Source organism: Salmo trutta, unplaced genomic scaffold (genome assembly GCF_901001165.1).
Source record: "Salmo trutta unplaced genomic scaffold, fSalTru1.1, whole genome shotgun sequence".
Classification (NCBI taxonomy): domain Eukaryota; kingdom Metazoa; phylum Chordata; class Actinopteri; order Salmoniformes; family Salmonidae; genus Salmo; species Salmo trutta.
Window position 1 is genome coordinate 966,651 of NW_021823509.1, and position 15,328 is coordinate 981,978.

At 46.3% G+C, this 15,328-nt stretch overlaps 1 protein-coding gene across 1 annotated transcript; it reads right to left on the reverse strand.

Moving 5' to 3' along the window:
• Window positions 1–225: 225 nt before the first annotated feature.
• LOC115191201 (tripartite motif-containing protein 16-like) lies at window positions 226–14,153 on the reverse strand. The gene is made up of 8 exons (XM_029749141.1): window positions 13,979–14,153; window positions 12,612–12,707; window positions 7,947–8,177; window positions 3,589–3,751; window positions 3,349–3,399; window positions 2,968–3,045; window positions 1,149–1,364; window positions 226–923 (listed from the first exon to the last, which is right to left on the reverse strand). Exons 1-8 carry the CDS (start codon window positions 14,060–14,062, stop codon window positions 676–678), a joined length of 1,167 nt encoding a protein of 388 aa, XP_029605001.1. The 5' UTR covers window positions 14,063–14,153; the 3' UTR covers window positions 226–675.
• Window positions 14,154–15,328: the final 1,175 nt, after the last annotated feature.

Here is a 15,328-nt window from a genome sequence, read left to right on the forward strand (position 1 = left end):
CTTCAAAAATGATTGATTGATGTCAATGTAAATGATTAATCCCTTACCGTGGACGTATGCTGAGTTGACACCTTGAGTTGACATTTCAGGGAGGCAGGTAGCCTAGCGGTTAAGAGTGTTGGGCCAGTAACTGAAAGGTTGCTGGTTTGAATCCCCGAGCTGACTAAGTCAAAACATCTGTCGATGTGCCCTTGAGTAAGGCACTTAACCTTAATTTCTCCTGTATGTTGCCCTGGATAAGAGTGTGTGTTAAATGACTGAAATGTAGAGCCACAGCAATGATTAAACAATCAGTTGTTGGTTGTAGCTTTTAGGAGGTTAATTTTAAAACACACTGGAGTTGAGGTACTCCGGAAAGCTAAAGCAGGGTTCTGACCATAACAAGAGAGGGCAGCAGAGTTAGGTTTAGGGTCTAGGATGGGTTCCTATTGGGTCAAAACAAGGTGTTCAGAAAGAGAGAGGTTAGGGAGCAGTAAAGAGTTAGGTAGGGTTCATGTTGGGTCCTTTCTGGGGCAGAAAAGCACATTTGTGTTTACTTGTAATCAATGGTATTTGTTCGGCAGTACGCAGGAAGAGTTCCCATTGGGTCAAAATAAGAGATTCAGAAACAGATGAGAAGAGGTTAGTTCCCGTTGTGTGTTTCATGCGGACATATCAACAGTGTGGCGTCCAGGTCTAACCGAAACGCTGGGTACAGCGGCTGAGAGAACGGACACCTGAACGTGTGGAGCAGGGAAAACGGCGTCGGACGCCACACTGTAGAATGACAACGCTCCCTTCTGGTGTTCCAGAAACACGCCGATCCGCGGGCACAGGGGCTACGGTCGTCTTCCGGTTATCGTGCCACGCGGCGTACCCGGCGTGCGTGCATCTCAGACGCCATGAGCTCTCGTTCCGTCCCAGCAGACAGGGTTTTCCGCCTCCTTTAGATTAGAAAAACATTACTAGAAAACCTCACTAGGGAATCTTGATAAGAAAACCTTTGGCTGTCCCTGTATAGTGCATTTTGTCCGGAGCCAAATAGGATACCGTTTCAGACAAAGCCTTGATTAGAAAGTCATTATTACAAACACTTTGTTTGTGAAATGTTGACATTTGCAAATTGCTCAACATAACTGACAGAAAAAACAATCCCTAGAAGCAGCTACCTTTACGTCCGATCCCTTTGTACGTCACCCCAATGTCCACCCACCCTCCTCCTCCAAACTGGCCCTCCCTACAGAGGACCTGGGCCACGGAGTCGAAGCGCAAGGGGTGGAGGGGGTAGCACTGGGGCTCCTCTCCACAGTGAGCCCCCTGGGGACCCTCCAAGAGGAACAGGGTGGGGTGGGCCGTGTCTGGGTCCAGGGACAGACGACAGGAGCCTGGAGAAACAGAGGAGGGGGTTAAAGATAAGCGAGCGAGAGATCCATCGGGACCCTCCAGAAGGACCAGGGTGGGGGCGGGCCGTGTCTGGGTCCAGGGACAGGAGATTGAGGAGATCAATCAACCAACCAATCAATCAATTAGATGCCTCAGTCCAGAGTGATTGATTGAACACTCCATGACAATTATTTACCTGTTACCTTAGAAGTGTCCTAAACTCTCAATAGCATTATCATGACCACCGGGTCCCATTTCTAACAGAGATTACTGAACTAAATACACAACAGTTTTCAGCACAGTAAAAAGAACAGTGACCATATAAATGTCTGTCTGGAAATATGAAAGTCTTAATCTAATAGAACTGAAATGATGAAATACAAGAAATGAACAACGCACTATTACGCAACAGCGTGGTTGCCTGGACAGAGAGACAGTGTTCTGATTGACGTCTAGCCCAGACAGATACAGTATATGCCTGCCCGAGTCTTAAGGGCCCTACACACCCTATGCAAACAGAGCGATGGAGCGCCATATACGGTCCGTTCCAAAATTTGAGCCGCACAAAAGTACGTAGAACTACGTAGAAAACGGCGCTCTGACGCTGCGTTTGCCTAGTTTGCGTAAAGTGCGTCGCGGCCTTTACTCTAACCCAGACAGTGTGAATTATTAAACCTAACACCCGTCTCCATGATCTCATCCTGTCCCATGGGCTTGTCTCATCATGTACCTGTTGTTCACCGTGAACAACAGACTACTAAATGTCAGAAATATCATATCCACAAACTATTCATGAAGGTACAGAAAGCACCAGACAGACATGGAGTACTTCCCAAATGGCACCCTATTCCCTATGTAGTGCAATGCTTTGACCAGGGCCCTAGTCTAAAGAAGTGCACTATGTAGGGAATAGGGTGCCATTTGGGACACAAGTGCGTTCTCAGGTTACCCTGTCGCCCTCATTAACTGTGAAGGTGAGGAGGGGGACAGGAGGAGGAGGAGGGAAGGAGGGCATGGGAGAAATAGAGAGAGATCCCCTTTCTGAGTAGCTCTGGGTTTGTGCCAACGATATGTCAACACCTGTGTTTGTGTGTGTGTTTGTGTGCGTGTCAGTGTGTGTTTGTGTGTGTGTGTGTTTGTATGAGTGTCAGTGTGTGTGTGTGTGTGTGTGTGTGTGTGTGTGTGTGTGTGTCAGTGTGTTTGTGTGTGTGTGTGTGTGTGTATGTGTGTGTGTGTGTGTGTGTGTGTGTGTGTGTGTGTGTGTGTGTGTGTGTGTGGTGAAGGGATGGTGTGGTTGTCATAGGACAGGGCAGGGTGTGTGTGTGTGTGTGTGTGTGTGTGTGTGTGTGTGTGTGTGTGTGAGTGTGTGTGTGTGTGGTGAAGGGATGGCGTGGTTGTCATAGGACAGGGCAGGGTATTAAAACAAGGTCATCTCGGGATAGCACGCGACCAGGGCAGCATCGCCACGGTGACAAGGTATACCGGTGGCATCGGCAGGCTGACAAGGTGTATCGTGGGTAGTACTTACACCTCAGGAAGGCTGCTATGTGTGTGTGTATGTGTGTGTGTGTGTGTGTGTGTGTGTGAGTGTGTGTCAGTACTTACACCTGAGGAAGGATACTCTCATCCTCTGGTCCGAAGGCTGGAGAGAGAGAGGGGAGAGAGGAAACGATGCAGGCACTGCTACGGAGAGAGAGAAGAAGAAAGAAGGGAGAGGGGGTAAGGAGTAAGGAGGCGAGGGACAGAAATAGAAAGGAAAAGAGAGAGGTGAGAGGGGGAGGGAGGTAGAGAATGAGACAAAGAGGAATCAGTGTTACATTCCATCCTAATGAATCATATCAGAAGTTACAGAAAACGATTCAACTAACATCCCCTGGTCAGACATGTTCACCCTAAAGCCTGAGTCTTAGATGAGAAACACACACCACAGAGGTGACCCTGAGAGAGCTGTGTGTGTGTGTGTGTGTCCTGTTTCTCTGGGCTTACCTTTCAAACACTCTCCACCAGACATGTGACAGACAGAGGAGCTCTCGTTCACTACAGAGAAGTACAAAAGTGTGTCACATAGTGACATCACACATTGTCATTTGAGATGCATTATTGGAGTCTCTGAGAGCATAGCTGTGAAAACCTGCATGCAGTTGTGTGTGTTTGAGTATAAACCAGTGTGTGTGTGTGTGTGTGTGTGTGTGTGTGTGTGTGTGTGTGTGTCTTTACTCCCTCCACCTGCGCAGCTGATCTTGTCCACTTCCTCTCTACAGAGTTCCTCCATGCGGGCCCTGAGGTGGGACAGAGCTCTGCGGGCTGCACTGAAGCCTTGTGCGGGAAGGATGAGAGGGGCTCGGGGGTGCCGCCCAGTGGGTGGGAGGACACACAGCAGGGGAGCCGCCTGGGGATGGAGAGAGAGAGGGAGGGAGGGATGGATGAAGGAGAGAGGGAGGGATGGAGGAGAGAGGGAGGGAGGTAGGAGAGAGGGGGGGTGAGTGGAGCATTTTTATCATGTCACTGTTCGTCTCTCTCTCTCTCTCTCTCTCTCTCTCTCATGGTTTAGGCTGTTTGTCTCACTGTCTTCCTTTTACTCTGTCTGTTTTGACTGCATTATTCTTTGTAGCCCTCTCCATCTCTTCCTCATTAATATTTATTTGTAGCCCTCTCCATCTCTTCCTCATTAATATTTATTTGTAGCCCTCTCCATCTCTTCCTCATTAATATTTCTTTGTAGCCCTCTCCATCTCTTCCTCATTAATACTTATTTGTAGCCCTCTCCATCTCTTCCTCATTAATATTTCTTTGTAGCCCTCTCCATCTCTTCCTCATTAATATTTCTTTGTAGCCCTCTCAATCTCTTCCTCATTAATATTTCTTTGTAGCCCTCTCCATCTCTTCCTCATTAATATTTCTTTGTAGCCCTCTCCATCTCTTCCTCATTAATATTTCTTTGTAGCCCTCTCCATCTCTTCCTCATTAATATTTCTTTGTAGCCCTCTCCATCTCTTCCTCATTAATATTTCTTTGCAGCCCTCTCCATCTCTTCCTCATTAATATTTCTTTGCAGCCCTCTCCATATCTTCCTCATTAATATTTCTTTGTAGCCCTCTCCATCTCTTCCTCATTAATATTTATTTGTAGCCCTCTCCATCTCTTCCTCATTAATATTTATTTGTAGCCCTCTCCATCTCTTCCTCATTAATATTTATTTGTAGCCCTCTCCATCTCTTCCTCATTAATATTTCTTTGTAGCCCTCTCCATCTCTTCCTCATTAATATTTCTTTGTAGCCCTCTCCATCTCTTCCTCATTAATATTTCTTTGTAGCCCTCTCCATCTCTTCCTCATTAATATTTCTTTGTAGCCCTCTCCATCTCTTCCTCATTAATATTTCTTTGCAGCCCTCGCCATCTCTACCTCATTAATATTTCTTTGTAGCCCTCTCCATCTCTTCCTCATTAATATTTCTTTGTAGCCCTCTCCATCTCTTCCTCGTTAATATTTATTTGTAGCCCTCTCCATCTCTTCCTCATTAATATTTATTTGTAGCCCTCTCCATCTCTTCCTCATTGATATTTCTTTCTAGCCCTCTCCATCTCTTCCTCATTAATATTTCTTTGTAGCCCTCTCCATCTCTTCCTCATTAATATTTCTTTGTAGCCCTCTCCATCTCTTCCTCATTAATATTTCTTTGTAGCCCTCTCCATCTCTTCCTCATTAATATTTCTTTGTAGCCCTCTCCATCTCTTCCTCATTAATATTTATTTGTAGCCCTCTCCATCTCTTCCTCATTGATATTTCTTTGTAGCCCTCTCCATCTCTTCCTCATTAATATTTATTTGTAGCCCTCTCCATCTCTTCCTCATTAATATTCATTTGTAGCCCTCTCCATCTCTTCCTCATTAATATTTCTTTGTAGCCCTCTCCATCTCTTCCTCATTGATATTTATTTGTAGCCCTCTCCATCTCTTCCTCATTGATATTTCTTTGTAGCCCTCTCCATCTCTTCCTCATTGATATTTCTTTGTAGCCCTCTCCATCTCTTCCTCATTAATATTTCTTTGTAGCCCTCTCCATCTCTTCCTCATTAATATTTCTTTGTAGCCCTCTCCATCTCTTCCTCATTGATATTTCTTTGTAGCCCTCTCCATCTCTTCCTCATTGATATTTCTTTGTAGCCCTCTCCATCTCTTCCTCATTAATATTTCTTTGTAGCCCTCTCCATCTCTTCCTCATTGATATTTCTTTGTAGCCCTCTCCATCTCTTCCTCATTGATATTTCTTTGTAGCCCTCTCCATCTCTTCCTCATTGATATTTCTTTGTAGCCCTCTCAATCTCTTCCTCATTAATATTTCTTTGTAGCCCTCTCAATCTCTTCCTCATTAATATTTCTTTGTAGCCCTCTCCATCTCTTCCTCATTGATATTTCTTTGTAGCCCTCTCCATCTCTTCCTCATTAATATTTCTTTGTAGTCCTCTCCATCTCTTCCTCATTAATATTTCTTTGTAGCCCTCTCCATCTCTTCCTCATTAATATTTCTTTGTAGCCCTCTCCATCTCTTCCTCATTAATATTTATTTGTAGCCCTCTCCATCTCTTCCTCATTGATATTTATTTGTAGCCCTCTCCATCTCTTCCTCATTGATATTTCTTTGTAGCCCTCTCCATCTCTTCCTCATTAATATTTCTTTGTAGCCCTCTCCATCTCTTCCTCATTAATATTCATTTGTAGCCCTCTCCATCTCTTCCTCATTAATATTTATTTGTAGCCCTCTCCATCTCTTCCTCATTAATATTTCTTTGTAGCCCTCTCCATCTCTTCCTCATTGATATTTCTTTGTAGCCCTCTCCATCTCTTCCTCATTGATATTTATTTGTAGCCCTCTCCATCTCTTCCTCATTAATATTTCTTTGTAGCCCTCTCCATCTCTTCCTCATTGATATTTCTTTGTAGCCCTCTCCATCTCTTCCTCATTGATATTTCTTTGTAGCCCTCTCAATCTCTTCCTCATTAATATTTCTTTGTAGCCCTCTCCATCTCTTCCTCATTGATATTTCTTTGTAGCCCTCTCAATCTCTTCCTCATTAATATTTATTTGTAGCCCTCTCCATCTCTTCCTCATTGATATTTCTTTGTAGCCCTCTCCATCTCTTCCTCATTAATATTTATTTGTAGCCCTCTCCATCTCTTCCTCATTAATATTTCTTTGTAGCCCTCTCCATCTCTTCCTCATTGATATTTATTTGTAGCCCTCTCCATCTCTTCCTCATTGATATTTCTTTGTAGCCCTCTCCATCTCTTCCTCATTGATATTTCTTTGTAGCCCTCTCCATCTCTTCCTCATTAATATTTATTTGTAGCCCTCTCCATCTCTTCCTCATTAATATGTCTTTGTAGCCCTCTCCATCTCTTCCTCATTGATATTTCTTTGTAGCCCTCTCCATCTCTTCCTCATTGATATTTCTTTGTAGCCCTCTCCATCTCTTCCTCATTGATATTTCTTTGTAGCCCTCTCCATCTCTTCCTCATTGATATTTCTTTGTAGCCCTCTCCATCTCTTCCTCATTAATATTTATTTGTAGCCCTCTCCATCTCTTCCTCATTGATATTTCTTTGTAGCCCTCTCCATCTCTTCCTCATTGATATTTCTTTGTAGCCCTCTCCATCTCTTCCTCATTGATATTTCTTTGTAGCCCTCTCCATCTCTTCCTCATTAATATTTCTTTGTAGCCCTCTCCATCTCTTCCTCATTAATATTTCTTTGTAGCCCTCTCCATCTCTTCCTCATTGATATTTCTTTGTAGCCCTCTCCATCTCTTCCTCATTAATATTTATTTGTAGCCCTCTCCATCTCTTCCTCATTGATATTTCTTTGTAGCCCTCTCCATCTCTTCCTCATTGATATTTCTTTGTAGCCCTCTCCATCTCTTCCTCATTGATATTTCTTTGTAGCCCTCTCAATCTCTTCCTCATTAATATTTCTTTGTAGCCCTCTCAATCTCTTCCTCATTAATATTTCTTTGTAGCCCTCTCCATCTCTTCCTCATTGATATTTCTTTGTAGCCCTCTCCATCTCTTCCTCATTTATATTTCTTTGTAGCCCTCTCCATCTCTTCCTCATTAATATTTCTTTGTAGCCCTCTCAATCTTTTCCTCATTAATATTTCTTTGTAGCCCTCTCCATCTCTTCCTCATTAATATTTCTTTGCAGCCCTCTCCATCTCTTCCTCATTGATATTTCTTTGTAGCCCTCTCCATCTCTTCCTCATTAATATTTATTTGTAGCCCTCTCCATCTCTTCCTCTTTGATATTTATTTGTAGCCCTCTCCATCTCTTCCTCATTAATATTTCTTTGCAGCCCTCTCCATCTCTTCCTCATTAATATTTCTTTGTAGCCCTCTCCATCTCTTCCTCATTGATATTTCTTTGTAGCCCTCTCCATCTCTTCCTCATTGATATTTCTCTCTCCTTTATTTTTCAGCTTGCATCCAGTCTTTCTTTCTCTCAATTATCCCTCCCTTTTCCCATCAATTCCTCACTGTTTCTTCTCTTCTTCTGCTCTTTTTTCTCTCCCTTCAGTCTCTCCCCCCCCACCTGTAAGAACTGAGCATTATCCCCTGTCAGTAGCTGGCCCATTTCCTTGTCTCTCCTCTGTAGCTCCTCCAGTTCTCTCTCCAGGGTCTCCAGCTCTCTCTCTGCCCTGCCCAGGACAGTTCTCTCCTGGGCTTCCAGCCTGGCCCTCACCTCCCCCCTGGTCCTCTCCAGGCGGAGGGCCAGGTCCACAAACAGGGTATTGCTGTCCTCCAGGACTAACGCAGCTGATGCCTAGGTAAGGAGAGGGGAGAAGGGACACCAAATTAAGGAAAGTAAAGGAGCAAAGTTTTCTTCAGTAATAAGCACCAAGAAAGTAAACATTTACATTTAAATAATGTTGGTTTCATTGGTTATTTTTATTTTATTTCAAACCATATGGCTGAAATATACTTTTATTTGTCAATGCCAGGGTAATAGTGAGGGCAGAACGGTAGCCTGGCTTGACTGGCTTGCTCCTGACAACGAGCAACAACATGGCCAGACAATAAAGATGTAGGACCTTAATTTGACCTGACAGTTTGCTACAGCAGGAAAATAATCCTGCAGCAACATGAAATGTGAATTATGTAAATTATAATGAATGGACATTTTTGTAAGGGTTGATACTGTCATGGTTCCACCTGTCACCAGAGGGCGGCAGAGACCAACCAAGAGACATTAACGACACTCCGGCGTCTTATTTACTCATTATGAGTCCCTGTTAAAAGAGGTGTTTTCTGTTGTCCTTTGCTGAAGCTTGAATTGTTTACCATGTATGGTTGTTTCCTGAGTGCGTTTCTGAGACTTAGTGTTTGTTGTTTTTTCAAGTGTACTGTGATCCTGCGGCTACCGTATCTCAGTAAAGTATTATGTTTATCCTTAACCACTGATTCCTCGTCTGGTCTCTTCTCAGCACCTGGGTCCAACCTCACCACGTCACAGACGCATGTTTTGTAAGGGAAAGTCAAGTCTGAATTTCCAGAGTGGAAATTACAAACCTCATAAGCCTTTTTTAACCTCAAATACTCTACATGTCCTACATTGCAGGAAAGTTCTCCTGCAACAGGGTGATCAAATTAAAATCCTACATCTGTAGAACGTTTCTCCCCTTTTGTGTGCAACCATGTTGGATCTTGCCTCGCCATCTAGTTTCAAGAGGACCACAATAGAAATAAGTCCCAGACATTATTGTGTGTTGTCCTCCATGCTTTAACAATGGAAATAAGTCCCAGACTTTATTGTGTGTTATCCTCCAGGATTTAACAATGGAAATAAGTCCCTGTAACGGCTGTTTTCTGAAATGAACCAAGGCGCAGCAGGTATGTGAATACTCATTTTTTATTACCAAAACAAAAAGAGTAGAGCATCCACAGGAACAACACAAAAGGGTGACACCAGTGACAGTTCTGCAGGCTATAAAAGCAGTGCAAAAAACAACCACCCACAACCCCAAAGAAAAACACACACACCTATATAGGACTTCCAATCAAAGGCAACTCAACACACCTGCCTTCAATTGGAAGTCCCAAATCAACAATCAAACATTCACATACACAAAAACTGTCACGTCCTGACCCCACTACCCCCTCTACTGGTCAGGACGTGACAGTACCCCCCCCCCCCTCAAGGTGCAGACGCCGGGATGCACCTAAAAAAGGAAAACAAGAAAATCCAACAAAATTGAACACCTAAACAATAAGGGAGGGAAGGGAGGGTGGCTGCCGTCACCGACGGCACTGTGCTACACCCTCCCTCCCCAACCCACCTATCCTGGAGGTGGCTCAGGTGCAGGACGTGGACCTCGCTCCACCTTCGGCGTCGCCCACTTTGTTGGCGCCGATAGCTGCGCCGGGCAGACGGGCCACTCGGGCTGACCCTGGCAGACGGACCACTCTGGCTGGGTCGGAAGACATGCGGGCCACTCGGGCTGGGCCGGAAGGCATGCGGGCCACTCGGGCTGGGCCGGAAGGCAGGAGGGCCACTCGGGCTGGGCCGGAAGGCAGGAGGGCCACTCGGGCTGGGCCGGAAGGCAGGAGGGCCACTCGGGCTGGGCCGGAGGGCAGGAGGACCACTCTGGCAGATCCTGACAGGCCGGGCACCCTGGCAGATCAGGGCAGGCGGGCACCTCTGGCAGAACAGGGCAGTCTGGCCACTCTGGCAGAACAGGGCAGTCTGGCCACTCTGGCAGAACAGGGCAGTCTGGCCACTCCGGCAGAACAGGGCAGTCTGGCCACTCCGGCAGAACAGGGCAGTCTGGCCACTCCGGCAGAACAGGGCAGTCTGGCCACTCCGGCAGAACAGGGCAGTCTGGCCACTCCGGCAGAACAGGGCAGTCTGGCCACTCCGGCAGAACAGGGCAGTCTGGCCACTCCGGCAGTACAGGGCAGTCTGGCCACTCCGGCAGTACAGGGCAGTCTGGCCACTCCGGCAGTACAGCGCAGTCTGGCCACTCCGGCAGTTCAGCGCAGTCTGGCCACTCCGGCAGTTCAGCGCAGTCTGGCCACTCCGGCAGTTCAGCGCAGTCTGGCCACTCCGGCAGTTCAGCGCAGTCTGGCCACTCCGGCAGTTCAGCGCAGTCTGGCCACTCCGGCAGTTCAGCGCAGTCTGACCTCTCTGGCGACTGTTGACTGGCGGGCAGCTCTGACGACTGTTGACTGGCGGGCAGCTCTGACGACTGTTGACTGGCGGACAGCTCTGACGACTGTTGACTGGCGGACAGCTCTGACGACTGTTGACTGGCGGGCAGCTCTGGTGACTGTTGACTGGCGGGCAGCTCTGGTGACTGTTGACTGGCGAGGCTGGGCTGACGCACTAGACTCCTGATGCGTGGGGCTGGTATTGGACTCTCCAGCCTGGAGACACGCACCTCCATGCTAGTGCGTCTAGCGGGAAACACCGGACCGAAAGGGCGCACTGGCGGTCTTGAGTGCAGGGTTGGCATCACCCCTTCCGGCTCGATGCTCCCCTTGCCCTGGCACCTGCGGGGCGCTGGTACTGGGCGAACTGGGCTGTGCGTCCGTATAGGCGAGATGGTGCGTACCACAGCGTAACATGGCGCCCTCCACCTCATACGCACCTCCCTGTAATCACGGGTAGCTGGCTTACGGCTCTTCCCTGGCCTGGCCAAGCTACCCGTGTGCCCCCCCCAAAAAAAATCTTGGGGCTGCCTCTCGGGTTTCCTACCCAACCGTGTTCCAGCAAAACATACCCGTTGGTTCCTCTGTCCAGCTGCCTCCACTCTCCTGAGTGCCTCCACCTGTTCCCATGGGAGGCGATCCCTTCCGGCCAGGATCTCTTCCCAGGTGTAGGCTCCCTTGCCATCCAGGACGTCCTCCCATGTCCATTCCTCCTTTTTTCTCTCCTGTGGCTTCCTCCTCTTCTGCTGCTTGGTCCTGGTTTGGTGGGTGGTTCTGTAACGGCTGTCTTCTGAAATGAACCAAGGCGCAGCAGGTATGTGAATACTCATTTTTTATTACCAAAACAAAAAGAGTAGAGCATCCACAGGAACAACACAAAAGGGTGACACCAGTGACAGTTCTGCAGGCTATAAAAGCAGTGCAAAAAACAACCACCCACAACCCCAAAGAAAAACACACACACCTATATAGGACTTCCAATCAAAGGCAACTCAACACACCTGCCTTCAATTGGAAGTCCCAAATCAACAATCAAACATTCACATACACAAAAACTGTCACGTCCTGACCCCACTACCTTCTCTACTGGTCAGGACGTGACAGTCCCAGACTTTATTGTGTGTTATACTCCAGCATTTAACAATGGAAATAAGTCCCAGACTTTATTGTGTGTTATCCTCCATGATTTAACAAAGGAAATAAGTCCCAGACTTTATTGTGTGTTATCCTCCATGATTTAACAAAGGAAATAAGTCCCAGACATTATTGTGTGTTATCCTCCATGATTTAACAATGGAAATAAGTCCCAGACTGTCACGCCCTGACCTGAGAGAGAGGGTTTGTTTCTCTATGTGGTTAGGTCAGGGTGTGGGGTGGGCATTCTATGTTTTATTTTCTATGTTTTGGCCGGGTATGGTTTCCAATCAGAGGCAGGTGTCTATCGTTGTCTCTGATTGGAAGCCATATTTAGGCAGCCTTTTTCCACCTGTGTTTGTGGGATCTTGATGTTGTACTGCTGGTATTGAGCCTGCAAGATGTGACGGTCGTTTGTATTTGTTTATTATTTTGTTTAAGTGTTCCGATTTAAAATAAAGATGAACACACACCACGCTGCACCTTGGTCTAATCCTTTGGACGATCGTTACACAGACTTTATTGTGTGTTATCCTCCAAGATTTAACAATGGAAATAAGTATCCTCCTGGATTTTACTCATGTCCATGTATGGCTTTTTCTAGTTTTATGTGTGCTTGTTTTTTAAAATGGTTTAATGAATAAAGTAAACTTCCAGATAGCAGCAGTTTGATGTTCCGGGGCGACTGTCTGTACTGCAGTCTGACTCCACACTAAAAGCCTTTTAATCTGATTACTATTCACTCTGCTTTGTGTTTCTGTGTCTCTCTCTCTCTCTCTCTCTGTGTTTGTGTGTGTGTCTGTGTCTCTCTCTGTGTGTGTGTCTGTGTCTCTCTATCTCTGTGTGTGTGTGTGTGTGTGTGTGTGTGTGTGTGTGTGTGTGTGTGTGTGTGTGTGTGTGTGTGTGTGAACCCCACCTTGACGGCCTCTATGCTCTGTTGAAACTCTCCCAGCTCCCTCTCTCTACTCCTGATCCTTCCCTGTACTGACCTCTGAGGATCCTGCAACTGAACCTGAGAGAGAGAGATGGAAAGAAGGGGAAAGGGAAAGAGAGAGAGATGGCAGGCAGGGAAGGAAGGAAAGAGAAACAAATGATCTACTCACCTTGACATACGACACCTTCCTAATATTGAGTTGCACTCCCTTTTGCCCTCAGAACAACCTTAATTCGTCGGGGCATGGATTACAAGGTGTCGAAAACATTTCACAGGGATGCTGGCCCATGTTGACTCCAATGCTTCCCACAGTTGTGTCAAGTTGGCTGGATGTCCTTTCGGTGGACTATTCTTGACACACACGGGAAAGCGTGAAAAACCCAGCAGTGTTGCAGTTCTTGACACACTCAAACCGGTGCTCCTGGCACCTACTACCATACCCCGTTCAAAGGCACTTGAATATTTTGTCTTGCCTATTCACCCTCTGAATGGCACACACACACAATCCATGTCTCAATTGTCTCAAGGCTTAAAAATCCTTCTTTAACCTGTCTCCTCCCCTTCATCTACACTGATTGAAGTGGATTAACAAGTGACATCAATAAGAGATCATAGCTTTCACCTGGATTCACCTGGTCAGTCTGTCATGGAACGATCAGGTGTTCCTAATGTTTTGAACACTCAGTGTATATGACATGTACTTATATAGTGGACAATGAATCTTGGTCAGCAGCGCTCCAGTCTCTATGAGTAGAGCAGCATTAGTGGCGTAGCAACACTATAGCCCCATTAGTGACATACACCTACAGCACCTACCTACTTCTCCCCTGGTATGGGAGCGATACCCCAGATAGTATAGCCTGTCCACAGCAGAGGGGGCACAGTGGGGTGTTTCCCAGTGACGTGACTAACCTGCATCAAAGTGGTGCAGAGGGATGTCATCTGTCACAATCAATCATATTCATAGGCTGCCATATCAGCCATATTGCATAGGCTATTTATCCTCTATTCAGTTGTTAGGGATAGTGGCAGTTTGTTAGCCTGCAGGGTACAGACAAATTTTGTGCCAAACATAGACATTTAAACTAGGGTGCCAACTCTTTGACTCTCATTGTCACGCCAACAATGTTCGGCTTGGCAATGTGCAATGGAGTTGGCAAAAGCACAAACACGTCTGGGACCAGGCTAGCAGTTTGTACTCCTAGGTGGAAAGATCAACAAGTGTTTTCAGGAAACAACTTTGGTTTTAATCACTTTCAACCACCAGAGTGATGAGTAGGTGTTGCAAAATTGTAAAGGTCCTTGAAAAGCGTTATATAAGTCCCATGTATTATGATTATTATTACTACCTGTTTCCGCGCCCTTTGCTCGTCGATGCTGTGCAGTTCCTCTCGGTCAGACTCGCACAGCATACAGTCGCCACTCCACCGCATCGCCCCCGTCGCCGCCGCCGCCCTGCTCCAGGCCCAAACGGTGCTGCGCGCACAGCCTTTCCGCCAAGCTCTCCACCGCGGCAACAAGTTTATGCCGCCGCGACGCGCAAGACGTGGAGCTCGCAGAAAGACGCCAAGCACACCAGACACGACTTGAGCTCTTTCAGTTTGTTCTGAACCGGGCAGAAGTCACACGGAACGTCCCCTGCGCCGCCTAGATACAACTCCGGCGCCGTAGACAGTTCGTTCAGTTTGAGTTTGTCCACTACCTCTTGTAGCACCGTGTTCCGCCGTAGCACAGGTCGAGGTATGAACTCTTCCCGACATTGCGGACAACTGTAGTGACCAAGGTCGGTTTGGTCCCAATAACAGTTCATGCATGCCATGCAGTAGGTGTGTCCGCACGGAATGGACACCGGATCCTTCAAGATATCCAGGCAAATAGGGCACCTGAACTGGCTCTCCGTTACCGAGATATGCGTCTCTGCCATATCGGCGAGGAGTTTTCGTATGTTCTCCCCCTCGAGACTCTGTAGACTGTTTCTCCGTAAAAGAAAAGAAACCAAAAAAGGCACTCCCTGATTCCCGGTGATTCCCGGTTGGTTGTTTGTGTATGTGACGGGGAGCGCTCAGGTCTTACAGGAATAGCCTAGGCTTCCGATATGTCATCCATTCCATACGGGAGCTAGTTACGAGAGAAGACCATCAGAAAGCGTTTTAGGGATCCATGTAAATACAAACCCTGACGTCAACCCGTCTGCCTTTACCGTATGACTTCAACTACCTAATTCACCATAATAAACGCACAATACATCATAATAATAAAGGCGCATACAGATTATTGCTTATAATACAGTAATTCCCCATAATAAACGAATAATAACCTATAGTCTACAATAATAACAGACACAAACACAAATTATTACAATATTCCATTTTAATGTAATGAAGTAAATAATACCGATTATATTTGCATGAGTCTTTTAATTAAATGAATATATTTCATTTTTATTCACATTATTAAAAGAGTAGGATATTTGTGGAACTCAATTTAACAGTTAATGGAAATAATATTTAAGGTGTGAGGGTGTGTTGGAGAGAGAGAGAGAATGTGTGTGTGTGAGAGAGAGCGAGAGAGAGTATGTGTGTGTATGTGAGAGAGAGAGAGTATGTGTGTGTGAGAGAGAGAGAGAGAATGTGTGTGTGTGTGAGAGAGAGAGAGTATGTGTGTGTGTGAGAGAGAGAGAGTATGTGTGTGTGTGAGAG

What these genes read in the sequence shown, in the direction of transcription:
- LOC115191201 (XM_029749141.1), bottom strand. Translation starts at nt 14,062, where the DNA reads ATGCGGTGGAGTGGCGACTGTATGCTGTGCGAGTCTGACCGAGAGGAA. An exon ending in AGCAAAGGGCGCGGAAACAG is followed by an intron (nt 12,708 to 13,978) that starts GTAGTAATAATA and finishes TCTCTCTCTCAG; the next exon opens with GTTCAGTTGCAGGATCCTCA. An exon ending in GAGAGTATCCTTCCTCAGGT is followed by an intron (nt 1,365 to 2,967) that starts GTAAGTACTGAC and finishes CTGTTTCTCCAG; the next exon opens with GCTCCTGTCGTCTGTCCCTG.